This window comes from Arabidopsis lyrata, assembly GCF_000004255.2.
Source record: "Arabidopsis lyrata subsp. lyrata unplaced genomic scaffold ARALYscaffold_6, whole genome shotgun sequence".
In the NCBI taxonomy this organism is placed as follows: Eukaryota; Viridiplantae; Streptophyta; class Magnoliopsida; order Brassicales; family Brassicaceae; genus Arabidopsis; species Arabidopsis lyrata.
In genome coordinates this window covers 17,215,187-17,237,879 of record NW_003302550.1, presented here as the reverse complement: position 1 = coordinate 17,237,879, position 22,693 = coordinate 17,215,187, and the positions used below count along the sequence as shown (strand labels likewise).

At 41.5% G+C, this 22,693-nt stretch overlaps 2 protein-coding genes across 2 annotated transcripts; both read right to left on the bottom strand.

The window, feature by feature from the left end:
* Window positions 1–1,105: 1,105 nt before the first annotated feature.
* LOC9308415 (pollen-specific leucine-rich repeat extensin-like protein 4) lies at window positions 1,106–10,830 on the bottom strand. The gene is made up of 3 exons (XM_021021468.1): window positions 10,611–10,830; window positions 1,711–2,020; window positions 1,106–1,562 (listed from the first exon to the last, which is right to left on the bottom strand). Exons 1-3 carry the CDS (start codon window positions 10,828–10,830, stop codon window positions 1,106–1,108), a joined length of 987 nt encoding a protein of 328 aa, XP_020877127.1.
* A 533-nt stretch (window positions 10,831–11,363) lies between these two features.
* Window positions 11,364–14,366, bottom strand: LOC110227807 (DNA polymerase alpha catalytic subunit-like). The gene is made up of 14 exons (XM_021023488.1): window positions 14,258–14,366; window positions 14,051–14,143; window positions 13,700–13,822; window positions 13,526–13,623; window positions 13,409–13,454; window positions 13,202–13,315; window positions 13,006–13,089; window positions 12,717–12,923; window positions 12,552–12,628; window positions 12,232–12,442; window positions 12,071–12,124; window positions 11,892–12,011; window positions 11,737–11,811; window positions 11,364–11,645 (listed from the first exon to the last, which is right to left on the bottom strand). The coding sequence occupies exons 2-14, from the start codon at window positions 14,114–14,116 to the stop codon at window positions 11,505–11,507; spliced, it is 1,416 nt and encodes a 471-aa protein (XP_020879147.1). The 5' UTR covers window positions 14,117–14,143; window positions 14,258–14,366; the 3' UTR covers window positions 11,364–11,504.
* Window positions 14,367–22,693: the final 8,327 nt, after the last annotated feature.

The following is a 22,693-nucleotide window of genomic DNA, read 5'->3' as shown; positions in this document are numbered from 1 at the left end:
ATGTTTCTTACGTGTTTTTTCGTCACAAAATATTCAATCCAAAAATGGTGTCTTTTACAAGCAGTTTTTTTTTTTTTTTTGGTGTGAAGAGGGAGACAATGTCTCCCATAGTTTATTAAATAAAATTAAAAGAACTACAACCGAACAAGTCTAGGGCGTGAAAACCTGTTAACATCATCTAACCAGATTAGACGAATCTCATCCGGAATCGAAGCAAACAAATGAAAGCCTAATGGTAAAGAGAATGCATAGTTAGCTAATCCATCCGCTAGACGATTAGCCTCCCTATACACATGCGTAACCCGGACTATCAAGTCCCTTGATAAAAAGCCGTAGCACAGATGTACTAGGAAGGACAACGAGTGAGAATCACTAATCCCCGATGTCAAAAAACCAACAACGATCTCAGAATCCACTTCCAACTCCAAACGAGTCGCACGACGTTCCCATGCAATATATAATCCGTAATATGCACCCCATAGTTCCACCAACGGTGCCGAGCAAAATCCAATATTTAGAGAGAAACCCGAACACCAATTACCTTCTTCGTCTCTCAACACTCCACCAGCGGTCGCCAACCCGGGATTTCCATGTGAAGCACCATCGGTGTTAAGCTTGAACCATCCCTCCGCCGGTAGCGTCCAGGCTATTTTGATATGTTATGTTTTTATCGGTTTTGAGTCTTTGTTTTCTTTCCTACATCATATGTTTTATAGGGAAAAACGGTCTATTTCCCTCCGAGAACTATCGTATCTGGCCAGATAAAGCCCGATCTTTGACCTCTATCTATATACCCATGAAACGGAAGTTAAATGTTTATTTCCACACCAATTGAAAGTTCGAGAGCTTAATGTCCATGAATCCTAAGTTCGAGATTTGAAACCCCATAGCGCTGGGTTTAATTGGTTTAATGTATACCAAACCGATGCTTTAACCAATTAAACCTAATTAGAACCAATCTAAACCCAAATTACAACCCGTTTATGACCCATTACCCAAAAAAACACATCAAAACCAAAAATCGAAAATCCCCAAATTGCTCTCTACGAACCCTAGAATCCCCAAATCACTTTTTCCCCCGAATTTGATCGATGTCGTTAGTCCTTCACGACCCTGATCTTGTTGAAGTATTGTAGGCGTACGTCAAGTTAACCAATTTAGGCAACTTGCAGATATTCTCTGGCATGAACCCAGTGAGTTTATTCCCAGAGATATCAAACACTTCTAAACTGGTAAGCCCGACAAAGCTTGGGGGTAGAACACCGGTGAAGGAGTTCAGGCTAGCGTCAAACACGTTCACATTAGCTAGCTTCCCGATCTCTGATGGGAAACAACCGCCAAGACTGTTGTCCTTAAAGATAATCTCGTTGAGATTCTTCATGTTTCCAATACTTCTAGGGATACAACCGCTGAATTTGTTGTGAGCAAAGGTCACAACGGAGGCTGGGGATTCTCCGAGGGAATCAGGAATGGTAGATGTGAATCTGTTGTTGTTCAAGAAAATGGCATCGAGATCCTTCTTGAAAAGCTCAGGAGGGACCTGACCTTCAAAATCATTGTATCTGACGTCAATGAACTTAAGATTAGGCTCAACTTCTCGAAAATGGAAGAGAAGAAGAAGAAGAAAGAAAAGAAAAAGAGGATGCAGCCAAAGGGCGAGAAAGAAAATGGAGGTTTAGTCATGGCTTAGAACAAAACATTGGAAAATACCCAAGGGCTGCTTCGTGATCCGGAGCATGAGAGAACCAAGCAGGGATAGTTCCTTTAGTTCTAAGCAATCTAGTGAAAGCGGAATCCGGCATTTTCGATTTCTCTTCTTCCTCCAATTCTTGTTCAGATTTTGGTAAACCATCAGGAATATGAATATGTAATTTCATTCCTTTCTCTCTATCTGATTCTTCTCCTACATCTAAACCATTCTTGGTTTTGTTGTCTTTCTCCATTGAAGCAACTCCATGTAAAGACCCGATTAACGATTTCACACCGCCTGTTTGCAACGATGTACGCCTAAACTGGAAATCTGGTTTTCAATTCGAAAATTGAGAGTTCAGATTTTTTAGGGTTCTTAATTTGAATTTGGGGATTTTGATTTTAGGGATGACAATGACAATGGGTGGGTTTTGATAAGGAATCGGTTTTTTTTTGGTTAAGTTACGACCAAAACATGGTTCCGTCTCGGGTTTACGTACTAAACCGACGAAACCAGGATTTATGGACATTAAGCTCTCGAACTTTCAATTGGTTTGGAAATAAACATTTAACTTCCGTTTCATGGGTATATAGACAGAGGTCAAAGATCGGGCTTTATCTGGCCAGATACGATAGTTCTCGGGGGGAAATAGACCGTTTTTCCGTTTTATAGAGTCAAACTGTGTTTTTAGAGTCTTTTAGTCTTTTATCGAGTCTTTACAGGTTTTAGGTGCTTTGGAAGAAAACGAGCTGTTTCGGGATATAAACACACATTTGGAGATGCAGTTTCGTTTAGAAGTGTCAGACGTTTGGCCTCAGATGGAAGACTTCCCACATTTAGATCTTTCTGAATTTTTGACACAAGGTAGATGAAGATGTTAGCTTGATTTTCCAAGTAGTTTGACGGAAATCTAACGGTGCATCCAAGAGGTACACCCGAATTAGTGAAGACAGGTCAATCTGGCGAGCATTTGAAGCAGGTGCAGAGCTTGACCCCAGGAGCTTTGGGATCGATCGATCCCAGGAGGGGATCGATCGATCCAACTCTTGTCCGTCGAAGAAAAATCATCCGCCAGCTCGGGATCGATCGATCCCATGTGGGGATCGATCGATCCGTTCCCCAGACGTATTTTTGGCCCAGATTTGACCCGAATCACTCCAGATCCGACCCGGCTCGTCTCCTATTGTTTTAAAACCCTAAGCTCGACTTTTGAGACATTATCTTTGATATTTTTCAGTTCTAAACTTGGTTCTTTGGTTTGTATACAACTTTGGGCAAAGGAATCTATCCTCTTGACACTTAGAGAAGATTTCTAAATCCTTTCTTGTTATTTCTACAATTTCATCATGTTTTCTTCATTGATTTTTGTTATCTCTTTTTCTATGTATGAGTAGTTATCCTATTGGGTTTTAGGGTTCTAATTAGGAGATTTAATGGATTAATGGATTGATTGTTGTTAGGAATTCTCATTCTCTAGGTTCTTTGATTCACATGTTCTTAATGCTAGAATAGGATTGATCACCCTGTTGTAGATTATAGGTTTTTCTATGCATCAAAAGTGTTCTATAGAATGCCTGAAAGAATATAAATTGAGCAATGTATTCCTAGCCAATGAAAGTTGACGTTAGGACGCATTGTGAACTTAATGAACTTGTTTGCTAATGCGAATTTGACTAGGAAATTACATGCGAAAGTTTAGTAATCGAGTAGTTAAATTTAGTGATTAATGTCTTAAAAGAGAATTAGTCTAGTTGTGTTCATGTTCGAGAACGGTTCGTAACTATTGAATTCCTTGTCTCATGTTTCCGTTGTTTATTGATCTCTGAAATACCCTAATGCCCAATGTCTTTAAATCTTGAAGTTAAATCGTTTAATTTATTTGCATTTTTATTTTACGATCTGAAAACCCAAACAAAACACTCTTCGCTTTAGTTAAGAACGAGTCTCGGAAATCCTTAGAGTATCTTTGGTCCTTGTGGATCGACCCCGTATAAACTGCCTTGTGGTTAAGTGTATCGGGTAATTACTCGAGCAATCATATTTGTCTCTCTACACGGTTTACAAGCTGCACTTGTTCTCCGATCTTCAAGTATGCTTGAGTCACCTCCTTACTTAACTCCTTAATAAAGCGCACACGATCCCGAAAATGGCCTGTCCCTCTGAAGACGTTCCCACAACGCCATTTCCACCCCCACCAGACCGCCATTGCAAATGTCATGGTCCACATCATACCATCAATCTCTCCTACTCTGCCCAAGTTACCGAAGACCCATTCAAGGACTGATGATGAGAAGAAGGACCGTTGCAGCCTCACCGGTACAATACGTCGCCATATTCCCTCCATCGCGGGACAATCACGGAGAACATTAAGAATGGTTTCATTCCCTCCTCGACAAACCTGACACACTCCTGTGGCACTCAAGTGTCTCCTCTGCCTCTCCATGATAGTCATGATAACTTGATTCACGACTAGCCAAAGGAACAATCTGACCCTTCCTGGTGCTGTGACTTGCCATACACGGTTAAAGAACTGCTGCATATCTTGTTTCGGAGAGCTATCACATGTAATAAATGTATATGCCACTTCACTGAAAACCTCCCCTCACTGCTTTCACCCCATGATACTCTGTCCTTGGCTCCCGTTACATCATCCAACACTACAGCTCGGAGCCATAATTTGATGTTTTCTGATACATACAGGCCTATTTGTGACATATTCCATCCCCTGCCATTGTTCCAAAGCTCCCGAACACACATGTTAAGAACAGTCTTGGGTATTTCACATGTTGCCAGCTCTGATAAAGGTTTATCGACTAACCATTTATCCCTCCAAAATCATATGAGCCATCCATCTCCTATCACCCAACTCATACCAGCTAAAATCACTTCTTTTAGGCCCGTTACAACACTCCTCTACGTTGATGACCAAGTCCCTTTAGATAAAATCCATGAATTTTATATTTGCTCCGAAGCACCTTAGCCCAAAGACTTATGTGATCATGTATCAACCGCCACCCCACTTTCGATAATAAAGCTTTATTCATCTCATCGGACCGCCGGATGCCTAACCCTCCTTCTCTCTTTGGTAAGCATATTCTGTCCCATGAAATCAAATGAAGTCTACTCTGATCTGTGCCATCTCCCCAAAGGAACGATCTTGATATCTTATCCAACTGGTTCAGATTAGCTTTCAGCAGAGCAATGGTGCTCATCGTGTGTACGGGAATTGAAGTAAGAACTGCCTTGGTTAGAGTTACGCTACCCGCAAAGGTCAAAAATCTTTCTTTCCAGCCCGCTAACCTTGAAGACACCTTCTCAAGGACCTCTCCAAAAGTGTCTTTATTTATCCTTTTCTGCAAAATAGGCATACCCAAATATTTGCCCAGTTCCTTAGTACACCCAATCCCACTCTCCGTGCTGATTGACCTCTCCAAGTCTCTAGGAACATTCATTGAAAAAAAGATTTTTGATTTTTCGAGGCTAACTTTCTGACCCGAAGCCTTGCAAAAGCTTTCTAACACTCGTCTAATCACCCGTATCTGCCCCACGGACGCTTCTGCAAAGAGAATTAAATCATCCGCAAAGCATATATGCGAGAGCTTCGGTCCCCCTTGAGATAAACTTATTGGCTTCCACTCTTTCTGCTCAATCGACTTCTCTAAAAGATGACACAACCGCTCCATACACATTACAAATAAGTATGGAGATAATGGATCTCCCTGCCTGAGGCCCCGTTGGGGTTTTTAAAGCATCCGTCTTCTCTCCATTCCATAACAAGCTCATCTCCGGGTTCATAACACATTTCATAATCTATCCAATCCAAATCTCCGGTAACCCCGCTGCGTGAAGTGTGTCTTCCAAGAAGTCCCAACGTATTCGGTCATAAGCCTTCTCCAAATCCAATTTAAGTAGCACCCATCCTTTATTGCCCTGTTTCCTCCGCATTGAGTGAACGGCTTCCTGGACAACTACTATATTATCCGTGCTCAACCTCCCCGGTATAAAACTCGCTTGTGCAGGGCCAATAAGCTTTGGCATTATCTTCTTTAACCTCATTACCAATGTCTTTGTAATTGTCTTAAAAAGAACATTACACAGACTTATTGGACGGAACTGCTCCATTCGATCTGGTTTTGCAATTTTCGGGATTAATACAACGAGAGCATCATTCAGTCCACTCTTTAAAGAACCTGTTTCAAAAAAATTTAAGACAAATTGAACAACTGATTGTCCCACCACGTCCCAACAGTCTTGGTAGAACAGAGGCTGGTAGCCATCCAGTCCCAGTGCTTTATATTTACCCATACTTCTTACCGATTCTTCAACATCCTTTGCCAAGAATGGCCTGTTCAAACTCATCAAATCTTCCCGAGATAATACCACAAACCCTTCTTGTGGTAATGTCTCTACTATCGGATCCACATCATCCAGGGAATAGAGCCGTTGATAATAATTAATGGTCGATTCCTCAAGTTCATGCGGCTGTGAAATCCATCTTCCTCCATCATCCTTCAACATTTCTATCTTGTTTCTGCTTCTACGGATAATGGTGGACGTGTGAAAGTATTTGGTATTCCGGTCGCCTAATGCTATCCATTTTTCCCTTGACTTTTGGAACCACAAGATCTCTTCTTGCTCGAGAACTATATCAAATTCCTTAATTTGCTCCTCCTCCTTGCTTAACAATGCATCCGTCATATTTATCTCTATTATATCTTGGACCACCTTGATATCATTCATCAACTTCTCCTTACGTTTTTGAATATCTCCAAACACCTCATTGTTCCATTTCTTTAAAACCCGTTTCAGCCGCTTCAGAGCCTCCGAAGTATCCAAATTAGCATTCCATGATGTTGATAACAACTCTTTAAAACCTTTATGTTTTAACCAAGCTGCTTCAAATCTAAATGAACGTCTATTCGGATTTCCTACTGCCTCCGGACACAGTCTTATGTAGAGGGAAGCATGGTCCGAAGACAGAAATGGTAGATGTTAAACCACAGCTTCATGCCACTTTAACCGCGCTTGACCACAACAAATCACTCTGTCAAGTCTCTTCGCAACATAGGTGCTCTCCACACGCCCTCTCCGCCATGTGAATTTGTTTCCCTTAAATCCCATATCCACTAGGCAAGATTCATTGATCCAATCTCCAAAAGCTAACGAATCCGGTGAGTCTCCCATTCCCGCCATTCCTCTCATCCAACCGAACAATAGTGTTAAAGTCACCACCAACCATTAGCGGTTCTTGAACCCTTTGAATTATCTGATTTAGCTGCTCCCATAAACCGCTTCTCTGACTCAAAGTTGGGGCAGCGTAAACCGCAATCAAATGGATTATATCTAAGCCGTTAATAATCCTAGCGTGGATAAACCGATCTGACGACTCTCTAATCGAAACCTCACCAAGTTCTGTTCTCCACAAGAGCCATAGTCCACCACTGTGACCCACTGCATCTATTCGAAACGAATGCTGAAGTCCTAGACCCTAACAAATGCTCCTTGCTATGTCTCCTCTCGCATGAGTCTCAAACAGGGCAACGATATCAATCTTAAACTTCTTAAACATATATCGAATTGATCTCCGGAAATTGGGTTTATTTGCTCCCCGACAATTCCACAATAAGCAATCTTTCATTGGATTATCTGTTAAAAACAATCGAACTACCGGGGCACCCTGCTATGCTCCTAGCGTCCCCGTAGAAGCTCCCTTCCCGTCACTCTGCAATCTCGGTTCTCTTTCCCTCTGTTACATCTTAGCCTCAGGTAATACATTCTCCACATCCGTATTATTACTTTCCGACACGGTCACAATCTCCATATCCCCAATACTGCTCTGAGAGAAAGCTCCTCCTTCTCTTCCCGCGTTTACATTCTCCACACTTAGGCGTTTTCCCGATTCAGACAAACCCCCATCACCTCCAATTGGGCCAAACACCAATCCTCTTGTGGGCCTATTCAGGTTTTGTTTGGCTTACATTCGATTGTGATCATTGGGCTTAAGACTGCCAGCCCGTTTCTCCTTAGGCCCACTCTTAAAACCCACCTTTCTTATCTCCTCTTCCCCTGCGACCAACCCATCTTTGCCTTGGCACACACTCTTTCCTTTTCTCTGCCTCTGCGAAATAAGCTTGTTTTCCTTATTTGCCTCATCCACAATAACTACTTCCCTTAACTCCGCAGAGATCATATCTGTTTCCAAGTTACCAAAACGATTTGATATCGCAATATTATCCCGAGCCATAATCTTCGGGATTTCTCGGAGATTCCTTCCCAAATTACCTCCTGACCCACCCGCTGTTGACTGAGTCGGACTCACCGTTAGTGTCCCTTTCCTCCCCAATCTCCTTACCATTGTAAATCCATCTTCCACCGGCTTCTCCTGCCTTGTCACTAATGCCGTGTTTGGGTTGACTTCTTCTGCCCTAGAAACCTCCACAGTCGCTGTCTGCACTAGAACCCCTTGGGGACATGAGTGAACAAGATGACCATACAATCCACATTTCGAACAAATCTGCGATAGCCCCTCATACGCCACAAAATATCTATCTCCATTAATCATAAGTGTTCCCTTTAGTGGCTTCGCTAAATTCACCTCTACGTAAATTCTTGCGAATCTAGCTCTTTCAAACTTCAAGTTTGTCTCATCAACACGGAGTGGCCTCCCCAACCCCCGAGCTATCCCCATGAGAATCGACCGGTGATAAAAGTTAATCGGAACATTTGACAGTCTCACCCAAACTGGTGTAGTTACAATGTCATCTCTTAGCGGATCAAACTCCGAAGACCATGCTTGTACCATAAGGTACCTGCCAAACACTCTCCAAGGACCTCCTGTTAGAGCCGCAAAATACTCTTCTTCCAATTCAAACTGTATCATAAAAAACTGATGAGGAAGATCCAACACATACATCGTTCCTCTCGGTTTCCACAACTCCCTTAACTTCCTTCTCAAGTTAGAAATCGATACGTGACGACCCAACACCTTAACAATCATGCACTGCTTCCACAAACCATTCATTGCTTCCAACACCTCCCTCTCAGTCGTGATTATGGGCTCACCCTCTTCTCCATTCGGGAACTCTACCCGCATCCTCGATGAGACAAACTCGTCATCCAACACTCTCTCCGGAACCGGCATGCCTCCACCACTCGTGCCCACCACTTTCTTCACCCACGAACCAGGCTCATCCGGTGGATCCCTTGGAGGTCTCCCGCTCCCTCCAACGTCAACCATGGTTGCATCTTGCCCTTCAGAACCCAAAACCCTAGAGTCACCGCTCATCTTTATTTTGCACAAGCAGTTTTTTATTTATTTGCTTAAACTTTCATGTCTTTATAACTCTATATATATTCTTTACTTTTCTTAGAAAATCCGTGTATATTTATTATTACTTTTTTTTGTTTGATACTTTTTATATAAAATTGCATTCTTTCGCTATCTAACATTCATATATATACTTTGTTATCTATATCATTATCTTCTTTTTGTCAAAATAACAATCAATTATGGTTATTTGTTAAAAAATTTCCGAGGATTGTTTCTCTTTAACATAACACAATTTAAAATGTTGTTTACTTCAATGATAATATTTGGTTTTCTTCTTTTTTTGTCAACATCATAATGTTTTGTTGAATATATTAATATACCTATATTTATAATTGTTTAAGAAGTTGAAAAAATACGTCTACTAATAGTTTTCACCGTAATATGTTTCTAATAAGAATATAGTTCTTAATAAATGTTTCTAAGGGTTATGTCTCTTTATCATTATTTTTCGTGAAATATATCTTGATTTTATTTTTTTTAATTCTAAGTTGTCTCCTCCGTCATCGGCGGCGGAAGATGACGGAGAAGACGACATCGGGAACTCTCTCTCTCTTTAGGGTTCACGGTGTGTATATTACGGACTTTAACCAATTTTCAATTCTAAACTTTCGTGAGCATACCGGAATCTTGATGGGCCTTAACCAATTGATTTTCAGTTTTAGTAATCATTATTTTTTTTTATTTCTTTTTAACATCTTTTATTGAAAATGTTAATGTTGAGTGGACATACAAAAATCTTCATGTAAGATACTTGTTATTTTTATATGGGGAACCAAGAAATGATACACGTAAGTTGTGTTTCTAGGCATGGGGCTCTTTGACAGGTAGTCGGCTGCTTTGTTTTGTGTCCTTCCTATCCATTGAAACTTCGCGCTTTCAAACTTGTTCTTCCAATGGAAGATATCACAGATCCAGTTGTGCATTCCAAAGTTGGTTAAGTACGTTACTATATATGGAGAAGTTGTGTCAATTCGTTGCAATCACCTTCAAAGATCATCCGAGTGAGAAATGAGTCGATTCCGGAGCACAATCGTTGCATCGATAATAGTGCCCTTTTCTCACTCTTGAAGGCGATTTCGAGTTTTAGATCTAGGTTTCCGGTAACTCTGGTTTAATCGCCGGCTGAGGTTCCTCGGAGGTGGCCAGGAGTGAGTCATGTTGCTTCTCTGTCAACAGAGGTGTGGTGCTTCCCCGCTGATGTGGTCGTGGCCCCGCTGATGTGGTCGTGGCTATGGAATGGCGGAGGAAGAGCTTTGAAGCGGTGCCTCCCGGTTGAGGACGCTGGGAGTGGCTTCGATGCTCTTCAGGCTTAGCCGTCGGCCTAGAAGTTGCGTCTACGGCGGAAGTTAGCGGGGATAAGGTGGGTTTTGTTGATTTGACAGGTGGCTAGCGGTGGATCTGAGATCTGCGATGGCCGATGCGGGGGTCGGATTTAAAAGTTCTGGGTGAGCCACCGTCTTCTAGATCCGCCGTATCGGGTGTGTCCACTGTCCGGATCGAAGCTCATGACTCTGGGATATCGGAATCTCCGGTGTTGGAAAAGCGAGGTTAACTCCAAGTGTGACATGTTGCTAGGTCAGGATCTGTCACCGTCGATCCGTGCCGTCGGAGGACTAACTTTCTGAGAGGCTTGTGGTGGATTGGTGCGTCGGAGGAGAGAGATAGCTGCCGGAAACCGAAATCTTCCTACGGTTATTTCAATCTCCCGATGCGGCCACAAAGCTGTCGGCCTTGATTTCGTCGGATTTAGGGTTTGGTCTCTCTGCGGTCGGTTATCAACAAGGGTCGAGTCGCTTTTCTTTTCCGGCATTTTTCTGGTGTACCGGTTCTGTAACTGGGCTTTATTTTCGAGTGTAGGCCAAGGCCCATTGCCCTTTTGGGTTGATTGAATAAAAAAAAAAAAAAAAAAAAAAAAAAAAAAAAAAAAAAAAGAGATCAGCCGAGTGGTCCAGCAGTATTGCATAGTTTGGATTAGGAGGATTTGGCTTTCACTCTCCAAAGCGTTTTGAATTTTTCCTCCCTTTGCTTGGCTTGATCCCTTGTAATAACCTCTATCATCGCGTAATATTCAACCTCATTGGGGTTCTGTATCTGCATTGAAATCTAATCTAATAAATTTTTGAACAAAGATTTAATAAAATATTTGCCAAAAAATTCAAATTTACACGATTATAATTAGATTTGTTTCCTATAAAGATTTTTTAAACTAACATGCAAAATTTTTTAATCTAAAATTTATGAGATCAGGCTCCTACATGATGGTTATCTTTTGAAGTGTAATGTTGGTTGTGCTTAGAAAAAAAAGAATGCTTTATGTGGTGTGGTTTTAGGCTAGATACTCAGTGACTCTCAAGGTTGTGTTCGAGTCTTGTATTTCAAAGTGCTACGATAATAATAAGCTTTATGTGTGAACACAACCGAGTAGCAGCCATCCGTAGATGATGTCAAAAGATGATATAAGTTCAACTACGGTTATTACAACTCTCAAACGGCTATGTCTGTCAGTTGCAGCCATCCGTAGGCACAGCGGTCTCGTATACTTCGAGCCATGGATGCTGTTGACTCAACCGCAGGTCCTATCTTCGTCATTGCTTTCTCTACTTGAATTTTGACACCAACATCCATCTGCTGCCATGAGGTTATTAGGGATCTAGAGAAGAGAAATTGATTTTGTGATAACACGTACATTAGAAGCACTGAGGTTGAAAGTAGAAACCTTTTCTAGAGAGTATTGTGTGTCTAAGATATGGCAAAAGTAGGATAGCTGCCTGTACAAGTCTGCTTCAGTGTACTGTAAAGACAAAGGCTTGGGAGTCAAAACTTGTCCTATAAAGCAACAGAAAGAACAAGGAGGATGAGGGCTTATTATACCTTTCTTAAGAAGGTTCCATTACAGTTAGGATAGTTTGGGCAAACTGTTCCCCGTTCACGGTCACCGAGCAGACGAAAGTTGGGGCTGCGTGTCGTGTATTTGCAAGACTCATCGTCACACTAACGGGTGTTCAGAATAATGTATATAAACAAGGCAAGTGAGAAGGTTTTATGTGCACCATCATTATGCCTTTGTAGTACATTGACACAAACCCATCAATCTGCCTTTTCACCTGAAATGCATGATAATAAGTTAATTACCAAAGCATTTGTTCTGCAAAAGAATTTTAATTTGAGAAACGTAGAAATTATGGATCCTTTTCTACATAGCTTTGCCTACCTGGTTAGCTATCATTGCAGGGGATATTCTTCTCGTGCTACCTTCTGCTTCGCATTTCAGGCAATGCCGTTTAAGCCAGAATATAGAATCAGATTCCTCTGTATCAGATTTCTTACAGATCGACGCACAAACTGAGCTAGTAATCGATGGACAGTTCAAAGCAGTTGAGCAGCTACGGCATGCTAATACTAACGGCTCACAGCTTTTATATCTGTGTAAATTACAGATATTGAATTATAAGAATAACGCAAATCCTGGTGAAAATATATTATAGGAAGGAAGCATGAAAGCAACCCACAAATGGGATAAGATATTGTTACCTTTCTTCATCGCTCGTAGCAAACAAGAGGGATGTAGAAGGATCACTGCCCGTAGTAATGTTTGATCTGCTTCGATACTATAGAAAAAGACAAAAAGACAAAAAGAACACATTATTTCCAATCATTATATATGGAATTGGAGATTGGCTTAAATGAAAGCTTTACCTTTGATGGGTCAAGTCCTAAACACTCGGCTAACCTCTCAGGACTTGTGCCCTGAATCTCTGCGCATAAACGAGATACCACCGGATGAATCTGCTGTGCCAAGTAGTAATCTATGTCAACCAACCATCTGCTGTCTTCTGATTTCACCTCAGCCGGATGCCTGGCACGTTCGACGATCCCTACTGAGCTTGCTAAGCTAGGATTACCCTGCAATGAGGAAAGGTAAGAAATTTAGTAGAAAGAAGATTTGGTATCGGATAGTATTAAGTTGGTCTTCTATGTTGGGAACCTGTTCATAGCAGATTATATATGGTACGGTATCCTTAGCACTAAAACCTTCTTTATAACCACGTTGCCTCATTCTGAGCGCGACCTGAGAAAAACAATTCAACCACAAAATCAGAGTTCGGGAAAATGTGACAACTACAAATTTTAAGCATAATTCGGGTGAGCAATAATGCAAATAAATAGGCTCTCATACTCACCTGAACGTGTGGTTGGCTTTTGGAATCTGGATAAGCTTCTGGTGACTTACTCAATGCCTTGGTGATGACATACTTCTCAAGTGCAACTTGCCCATTTCTCATTTCCTCTTTTATCTGTTGCATGGACAAAGTGTCATGTATTGAATGATAAAGAAGACCAAACTAATTATCAAAGGTTAATAAATGGGGGGAGTTAACAAAGATTACCTTCATAAGTTCGTTATGAATTGCTTCAACAACATCCTCACACGACCTGCAAAGATTTTGTTGTGCTTTGTAAGAGAGAGTAAAAATAATGCTTTTCGTGAATGTTCTAGAACGTACCCTCCACACAAGATTTTAGCCAAGCATACATCTCCAATTTCCTTGGAGAGCAAGCTCCAATCTCGACGAACCATGTCCACACCTTTCCTTTCAATTTCCTGCATTTAGAATGCATCTAGTACCCAAACATTGTTTAAAATAAAAGGTAGTCAGAATGTGTAAATTAGATATTACCTCGCAAATCTTCCCGTCCTTGAACTGCAACTTGATGGCGGCATACTTCTTTTTTCTAAGAAGAAGCATTCTCTTATATATGCCATCAAGTTCAATCTTCAGACATCTATACTTTTTATTGACCTAGAAATTGAAAAAGAGAAGGTGAGACCCATATCAAATGTCAGCAATTTGCACCAAAAAGCCCCTCCCCAATAACAGTTATACCAATTTGAGTTCTCCACTGCGTGATGTTTCATGCATCAAGAAACCGAAAATCAAAGTTGCAAACATTTAATGCATATTGGTTTAATCATAGAAAGGTTTGAAGTAAGGGTAAAAAGCTGGAGGTAAATCTATTATCCAACCAACCTCTTGGATGACTTTTGCTCCAATGGCTTTGACCTCTTCGATATCATCTAGTCCACTGTGAATCATGATTGAATCCGTGTCACCATAAATCACCTACATAACAAAGCAAGAAGTTCAATTTTACACTTGATAAAGCAGAAATTTTAACACATTAAATTAATTTCTCTGCTGAATAGCATTTCGTGCGACTCAAGGTATAGGAGATACCTCTAGGTTTAAATGATTCTGGACAAAATCCACGGTTCTTTGCAGGATCTCCCTTCCCTGCAATGTTTGGGACTTAGCCGGATCACATGAGAACAGAGAAAAGCAAAGAAAATTTTATCACAAGAAACACACAGAAAGCAAAACTTACCTATAGTGTTATGAGCTCTGCTAAAGGCTTAACGTAGAATCTTGAATTAGAAAACCCAAGATATCCATAGAAACTGCGTTTAGAATGAAACATTAATATCAAAAAATGTGGTGAATGGGCATTATTGCCAGCAAAAGCTAAACCCGTAAATACAAACCTATTGGCTGTGAGCTTTAATGCCTCCTGCCGAATGTCAAGCTCCCGGCACTTGAGACCTGTTTCCTTTTTCATTGATATGTCTATATTTTACTTGTTTTGAGCATCCATTTAGCATCACTTTATCATCATTTCGTCATTGTTTCATACCATTCTTCATCATTTGTCATCACTTTGCATGATTAGGGTAGTTTTGCATGCATGTTGCATATTTGAGTTGTTTCAGGTGCTTCGGGGCTATTGGTGTTCAGAAAGAGGAAAAACATAGCTGAAAGTCACATTTGGACCATTCTGCTCGATCACCAGTAGCAGAGAGGGAAGCAGTCAGCTCAGCAGACCATCAGGAGTGTTCTGCTCGATCACAGGGCAGCAGACCATCAGGAGTGTTCTGCTCGATCACAGGGCAGTCCATCCTGCCAGTTCACAGTTCTGCTCGATCACAGGGCAGTCCATCCTGCCAATTCACAGTTCTGCTCGATCACAGGGCAGTCCATCCTGCCAGTTCACAGTTCTGCTCGATCGCAGGGTTGAAGAAGCAGTCCAGAGCGTGCCACCAACCAATCTACTCGATCACCACCTCCCCGCAGCCACTTGATCACAAGCTTCACAGTCTTCTCAGATCCCAACTCAACCAGACATTGAGCATAAGGAAGAGAAGAGGATGAAGCAGAACTCGAGCACATACTCGACCTAAATGCTCGATCACGACATGCCCAGAGCAAGAAATCGCAAAGGCGTCAACTTTATTCAACCTCTCTACTCGATCACAAGGGTCGAGTATCTCCGTAAACCGCCTTAATACTTTGTCATCTTGTGATTTAGGGTTTCCTAGTATTTGCTATAAATAGGTTGTTTCTCATAATTTTCAGACTAAGTTTTATTCTGTCTAAGTTATTTTCTGCAGAACAATTAGTGTTTCTTCATCTTTGTAATCCAGATTTCTCTTAATCTATTGAGTATTTGCTTTTGATTTCTTCTACAAAGTTGTTCATCTTGTTGAGATCTTGCTTGTATGAAGTTTTTATGCATTTCTGGGTTTATGTTCATGTTCATGAGTTTTGAGTAGTGATTAGGGTTCTTGAGGATGGGTTAGAGTAGTTTAGAATCCTTGATCTGCTAGGTGGTTGAGTTTGATTGGTAGATCCCTTCTGGATTAGTTGTTCTTAATGCTGATTGCTTTCTGATCAACTGGAATCTGAGCCCAGACATTTCCGCACCCAAAAGGTGTTCGATGAAATGTCTGAACCACTAATTCCAGAGATTCGTGGCTTTGTACCAAGGTATTGGTTACAGGGAGCGTTTTGGCTTAGACTTGTTGTTTCGTAATGCCTGTTAGGTTAGCTCTCGTCAATGGTGATTGAGTCTGGGACTAGCTTTGCTTGAGGATCTCTGTTGCGGTAGCACTTTGATTTGGCTATTGAACTTGTTGTCTAGGGATAGTTTGTTGAGCATGTTAACCACCTGTTAGATTAAGGAGACTTCACTACTCGATTACCCCATCCTCGGGAATTTCTCTTCCAATTGATTTCTTTGTTCACATCGCTATTGATTGCTTGATCTCGTTACTTGTTGCTTAGTTTTTGCATTTTTACTTATTTCACTTGAAGTACTCGACCACACCCAGCGGTTTGGAAACGAACTGTGTGGTAGAGTAGTTTTATTGCAGTTTCCATTTAGTACTCGACCTGTTACTCGACCACATCCAGTGTCTGGCAAACGGACTGTGTGGTAGAGTAGTTTTATTGCAGTTTCTGCTGTTACTCGACCTGATACTCGACCACACCCAGTGCTTGGCATCAGGCTGTGTTGGTCGAGTATATTAGCTAGTTCTGTTATAATTTCTGTTTTTGCATGATCACTTAGGACTGTTAACAACACCAAAACCTGTTATTGCTTGGCTTGACTCTGTGATATCTGATTGCATCTTGATTGCTAGCATCACACCCATTTGGATTGACACCTTAAATACTGCAATGACATGATAGTACTTTAAGGATAATTGATCTTAGTCAAAATCTTACTATCAATTTGGCGCCGTTGCCATTTGGGTGTTTGTTTGTTACATTTGAGATTTCAGACTTGCTTAGATCAAGTTCTATTTCAATTTTCACTTCGGTTACTAACTTTTTGTTTTTCTTGTTGTCTTCTTGATCCAGGTACAACCCTGCTGTATGCAAACTCGATCAAAAGGCAACCAGAACCTCCTTTTCAACGACAACATTGACCGTATCGACAGAGAACTAAGGGAAAGGAGAGACACTACAGACCTTGAACACAACCATCCTTTCAGAATGGCTGATGAACAAGATATCAACAATCTGCCTGCAAACATTGGTGCTGGAGATGCACCAAGAAACCACCATCAGAGGCAAGGAATCGTGCCTCCTGCTATCCAAAACAACAACTTCGAGATTAAAAGTGGTCTCATCTCGATGATTCAAGGAAACAAGTTCCATGGTCTGCCTCTGGAAGATCCCTTAGACCACTTGGATAACTTCGATAGGCTCTGCAGCCTAACCAAGATAAACGGTGTTAGTGAGGACAGTTTCAAGCTGCGCCTGTTTCCCTTCTCACTGGGAGACAAAGCACACCAATGGGAAAAGACGTTACCTGCTGGTTCCATCACATCTTGGGACGATTGCAAGAAGGCCTTCTTAACAAAGTTCTTCTCAAATTCAAGAACTGCACGGCTTAGGAATGAAATCTCCAGTTTTACCCAAAAGCAGTCTGAATCCATTTGTGAAGCCTGGGAGAGATTCAAAGGCTACACTATACAGTGTCCACACCATGGTTTCAAGAGGGCTTCTCTACTAAGCACACTCTACAGGGGAGTTTTGCCCAAGATCAGAATATTGCTGGATACTGCTTCTAATGGGAATTTCTTGAATAAGGATGTTGAAGACGGCTGGGAATTAATTGAGAACTTAGCTCAATCCGATGGTAATTATAACGAGGATTTTGATCGCTCTAACAGAGGTATTGGAGATTCAGATGCAAAGCATAGTAAAGAGATGAAAGCTCTTAATGAGAAACTTGATAGGCTTATCCTTGGCCAGCAGAAGAATGTGCACTTTCTACTTGATGACGAGCAGTATCAAGTCCAAGATGGGGAGGGAAACCAGTTAGAAGAGGTCAGCTACATCAACAATCAAGGCGGCTACAACGGGTATAACAACTTCAAGACTAACAACTCCAACCTTTCTTACCGCAGCACCATCGTTGCTAATCCACAGGATCAAGTGTATCCTCCACAACAACAGCAGGGTCAGCATAAACCTTTTGTTCCATACAACCAAGGTTTTGCTCCCAAGCAACAATTTCAGGGGAACTACCAGCAGCAACCACCACCTGGGTATGTACCTCAGCAGCATCAAAGTTCTGCTTCTCCTGACTCTGACATGAAGCAAATGCTACAACAGCTTCTCCAAGGACAAGCATCTGGCTCCATGGAGATTGCTAAGAAGATATCTGAATTACACCATAAGTTGGATTGTAGCTACAATGACCTGAATGTAAAAGTAGAAGCATTGAGCTCCAAGGTCCGATACTTAGAGGGACAATTTGCATCCACTTCTGCTCCGAAACCTCCAGGGCAACTCGCAGGGAAAGCAATTCCGAATCCAAAGGAGTATGCTAATGTTCATGCTATCACCCTAAGGAGTGGAAGAGAGTTATCCACCCGAGAGGGACCCAAGCCAGTCACTGAGGACAGTGCAGACCAAGATGGGGAGGATTTCAGTCTCAATGAAGATCAAGTTGACAAACCAGCTGAAGTACTCGATGGACATACTCGATCAACAACTCGAGTAGCGGCTATACCTGCTGAAAAACCAGTTGCTGCTAAGAACAAGGAGAAGGTTTTTGTTCCTCCTCCTTACAAGCCCCCACTTCCATTTCCTGGTAGACAAAAGAAAGCGTTGGCAGATAAGTACAGAGCTATGTTTGCAGAGAACATCAAAAACGTTGAAGCCAGGATACCTCTTGTTGATGCTCTCACGCTTATTCCGGATTCCCACAAGTTTCTGAAAGAATTGATCAGGGAGAGAATTCAAGAGGTTCAGAGAACAACAGTTGTGAGCCATGAGTGCAGTGCCATCATACAGAAGAAGGTTGTCCCAGAAAAGCAAGGAGACCCTGGTTCATTTACTCTACCATGCTCCCTAGGTTCATTGACTTTCAATAAATGTCTTTGTGACCTAGGAGCATCAGTAAGTCTCATGCCACTCTCAGTAGCTAAGAGGTTGGGTTTCAACAAGTATAAATACTGCAATATCTCCTTGATCTTGGCTGATAGGTCTATTAGACTACCTCATGGGTTATTAGAAGATTTGCCTATCAAGATTGGAAATGTGGAGGTGCCTACAGACTTCGTAGTGCTAGACATGGATGAAGAACCAAAAGATCCCTTGATCTTAGGAAGGCCCTTCTTGGCTACAGCGGGAGCAATCATAGATGTTAAGCAAGGGAAGATTGATCTTAATCTGGGGAAAGATTTTAAAATGAAGTTTGACATCAATGATGGTATGAAGAAGCCAACAATAGGAGGACAGACCTTCTTACTTGAGGAAATGGATCGGCTAGCTGATGAACTGCTAGAGGAACTTGCTGAAGAAAATTACTTAAAAACTGTTTTGACCAAGAGTGGTAAAGCTGGGTATCTCCCTAGTGAAACTTTGAGTTCTGAGAAGTCATTAGACTCACACAAGGTAGCAGTTGGTTCAGAGGTCTACAAGGGTCTGATGGGGTCCGAAACAAAGTTTATGGGAGGAAATGAAGTAAGTTCAACACATGCTCGACCAACTGATTCCACCAACAATTCGAAGAAGACTCCAACTTGCCCTGAGAGCTCATGCTCGACCGAACAACTCGAACAACAGCTCAAAGCAAGCACTCTGGCATCTGATGATTGGTTGGAGCTAAAGGAGAGGTCAAAATGGCAAGACAAAGCCATAAGGGAGTTAACAGACACTGTGAGAGAGCTGAAGGATCAAATCAAGGAGCTCCATGGAAAAGCCAACCTAGTGCTACTCAACACCAAGGACGTCCAAAATGATGGAGCCACTACTCTGGTCAGCAAGGCGGGATGTGAATTCACATTGAAATGGTCTAGAGAAGAAGACCATCCTCTCGATCAAAAAGAAGATTTCTTCAAGGATATGGCCACTGAGTATCCAATTGCAGACCTATCAAGAGAGCATGTTGAGTTTGACGATACATCTGCTGAAGAAGGAGAGGAGACCTCATTTCCCCTCTGCAAACCACCTTAAGCCTAACGAGTGTGAGAAGTCAAGCTTAGAGACTTAAAACAAGCTCACTTGGGAGGAAGTCCCATGTCTATCCCTGTACATATTTTCTATTTTCCTTGTTATTTTTAATGCGTTTTAGTAATGTTTTCAGGAGATAAGTGTCATGAGCTGAGTGAAGTGGATTCTGGCTCTGAGTGTGCAACAGAACACTCGACCACATCCGGCAAAGAGCAAGTGAAGCTGTGTGATCGAGTATCAATGGGGTTTTAGTCTCAAGATTTTTGAAGTTTCAACATGTCACTCTATCATGCGAGGCCACATGCTGATGAAGAAACATGGTCGAGTATGATGTTTACACAAGCAAGCATTGATGAGAACATCAACTCCTTCTTCAGTTGAGGTAACAACTCCACTTCCCCATTGTTTATACCATCTCATGTCTTCTTTCTTTATTTATTTGTCCTGAGTACTCTCTTCCAAATCTTTGTTACACAGAGGACTGTGTAATTTAAGTTTGGGGGAGGGCTCAGGAAGTATCTGATGTGTTTGCTTTGTTCTTGTTTTCAAATTTTTCTTGCATTGTACATATTGTCTGCATTCATCTATGTCATTGAAAAAACCCTAAAAATTTGAAAAATTTCTGAAAATGGTTTCACAAAAATAGAGTGTTCATGTAGTTGCATTTTCATTTTAAGATTGAATCTAGAATGTGTCATATAGGATTGTTGCATATGCATAGGGGATGATGATGAGATAACCTTGTAAGCATGCTCATTTACTGAATGAATTCAATGCCCTCGTTACTAGTTGTTTAATGCTTGTGATAGAACTTGAATTAAGACTGCACCATATTTGGAATTCACAACTTGACTCTCTTGTTTTAATTGAAGCATGCTGGATGTGATTCTTTTCCCTATCTATTAGAACCTGAACTTGACTTATAATTATCATGTCTTTGCATTGTTGTTGAACTTGTGGCTACCAATACACATACTTGGATTTTCTTTCACCTTCTACCACTCTTGCTAATCCAAGTAGCTGATTCCCATCATTGGAACAGTTTCCCCCACCCTGAACCTAACCTTTCTTTCAAGCCCTGAATAAATTTGTGTGTGTGTGAGGCCTATTTCCGGATTGAGCTTGGTAGAAAGTGTTAGGTATGAACCGACAAGAATGGTATCCCATGTAGTTCTAGTCCACGCTTTTTGGGCTAGATAGGACTAGGTGGGAGTTTTACTTTGGGTTTGGGAATGTGTTTGGAATAAAATTGAGAAAGAAAGACAAGTGTTATTGTTCTTAGGAGATGGAAGTGAAACAGAAAAGAATATCATGTTAGTCTAGTAAAGGAATTGGGAAGCTTGAAAATAAAAGAAGTTAGGCTCTGTGCAAAGTAAAAAGAAAGGCAAAAGCCTAGAGTTGTCTTAAGTCATGAGATGAGAAGAAGAGCCTTAGTTGTTAAAGAAAGTCCCAATCCGCTAGAAAGTCTAAAAGAAAACCTCTCCTTAGAACAAAAACCAAAAACAAAGAATGGGTTGATCCAAGAGATTATTGAAACATGCCTTGAGTGCAAAAGGGTAGAATTAGGATCATTTCTGGGGTTTAGAGATAGGACCATCTATAGAGTTTGATATGATTATGGTTATTTGGGTAGATGGGGTCTGTTCTTGTATGCGTAGGTTGGTTCTAACCTTTAGCATTCTACTAAAGCTCTGTCCATTCATGAGAGTTCCCTGTTACTGTGAAAAAGTCTGAAACCATTTACAGAGGGACCATCTTTGTTTCTCAGCCTTGTCCTTTAAACCAAATGAGTTCTTCAACAATGTTTTGCTTGATTCATGGTTTGAGCTTAATCAATGTTAAAGGGAATTGATGATCTGAAGGTGTGTGTAGATTGGAACAAATGTTAGGTTGTCTTGTGATGAATATGGCTAAAGTTTTTAAGTAGAGTTTGGTCTCTAAGCATTCCACAATTACTAACTTGGACATTGAGTTCATTTGCTTTGTCTGCATGCTTTGGTTCTGAGTCCCCGCTTTCAAACCTCTCCTCTAGCTTGTTCTTAATTGTTTGCTTGAGGGCAAGCAAAGACTAAGTTTGGGGGAGTTGATATGTCTATATTTCACTTGTTTTGAGCATCCATTTAGCATCACTTTATCATCATTTCGTCATTGTTTCATACCATTCTTCATCATTTGTCATCACTTTGCATGATTAGGGTAGTTTTGCATGCATGTTGCATATTTGAGTTGTTTCAGGTGCTTCGGGGCTATTGGTGTTCAGAAAGAGGAAAAACATAGCTGAAAGTCACATTTGGACCATTCTGCTCGATCACCAGTAGCAGAGAGGGAAGCAGTCAGCTCAGCAGACCATCAGGAGTGTTCTGCTCGATCACAGGGCAGTCCATCCTGCCAGTTCACAGTTCTGCTCGATCACAGGGCAGTCCATCCTGCCAGTTCACAGTTCTGCTCGATCACAGGGCAGTCCATCCTGCCAATTCACAGTTCTGCTCGATCACAGGGCAGTCCATCCTGCCAGTCTACCCACATACTCGATCGCAGGGTTAAAGAAGCAGTCCAGAGCGTGCCACCAACCAATCTACTCGATCACCACCTCCCCGCAGCCACTTGATCACAAGCTTCACAGTCTTCTCAGATCCCAACTCAACCAGACATTGAGCATAAGGAAGAGAAGAGGATGAAGCAGAACTCGAGCACATACTCGACCTAAATGCTCGATCACGACATGCCCAGAGCAAGAAATCGCAAAGGCGTCAACTTTATTCAACCTCTCTACTCGATCACAAGGGTCGAGTATCTCCGTAAACCGCCTTAATACTTTGTCGTCTTGTGATTTAGGGTTTCCTAGTATTTGCTATAAATAGGTTGTTT

What these genes read in the sequence shown, in the direction of transcription:
- LOC9308415 (XM_021021468.1), bottom strand. Translation starts at nt 10,830, where the DNA reads ATGCCGGAAAAGAAAAGCGACTCGACCCTTGTTGATAACCGACCGCAG. An exon ending in TCCGACGGCACGGATCGACG is followed by an intron (nt 2,021 to 10,610) that starts GTGACAGATCCT and finishes ATTGAAAACCAG; the next exon opens with ATTTCCAGTTTAGGCGTACA. An exon ending in GATCACGAAGCAGCCCTTGG is followed by an intron (nt 1,563 to 1,710) that starts GTATTTTCCAAT and finishes CATTGACGTCAG; the next exon opens with ATACAATGATTTTGAAGGTC.
- LOC110227807 (XM_021023488.1), bottom strand. Translation starts at nt 14,116, where the DNA reads ATGATTCACAGTGGACTAGATGATATCGAAGAGGTCAAAGCCATTGGA. An exon ending in CTGCAATGATAGCTAACCAG is followed by an intron (nt 12,125 to 12,231) that starts GTAGGCAAAGCT and finishes CATGCATTTCAG; the next exon opens with GTGAAAAGGCAGATTGATGG. An exon ending in ATGGAACCTTCTTAAGAAAG is followed by an intron (nt 11,812 to 11,891) that starts GTATAATAAGCC and finishes TTGTCTTTACAG; the next exon opens with TACACTGAAGCAGACTTGTA.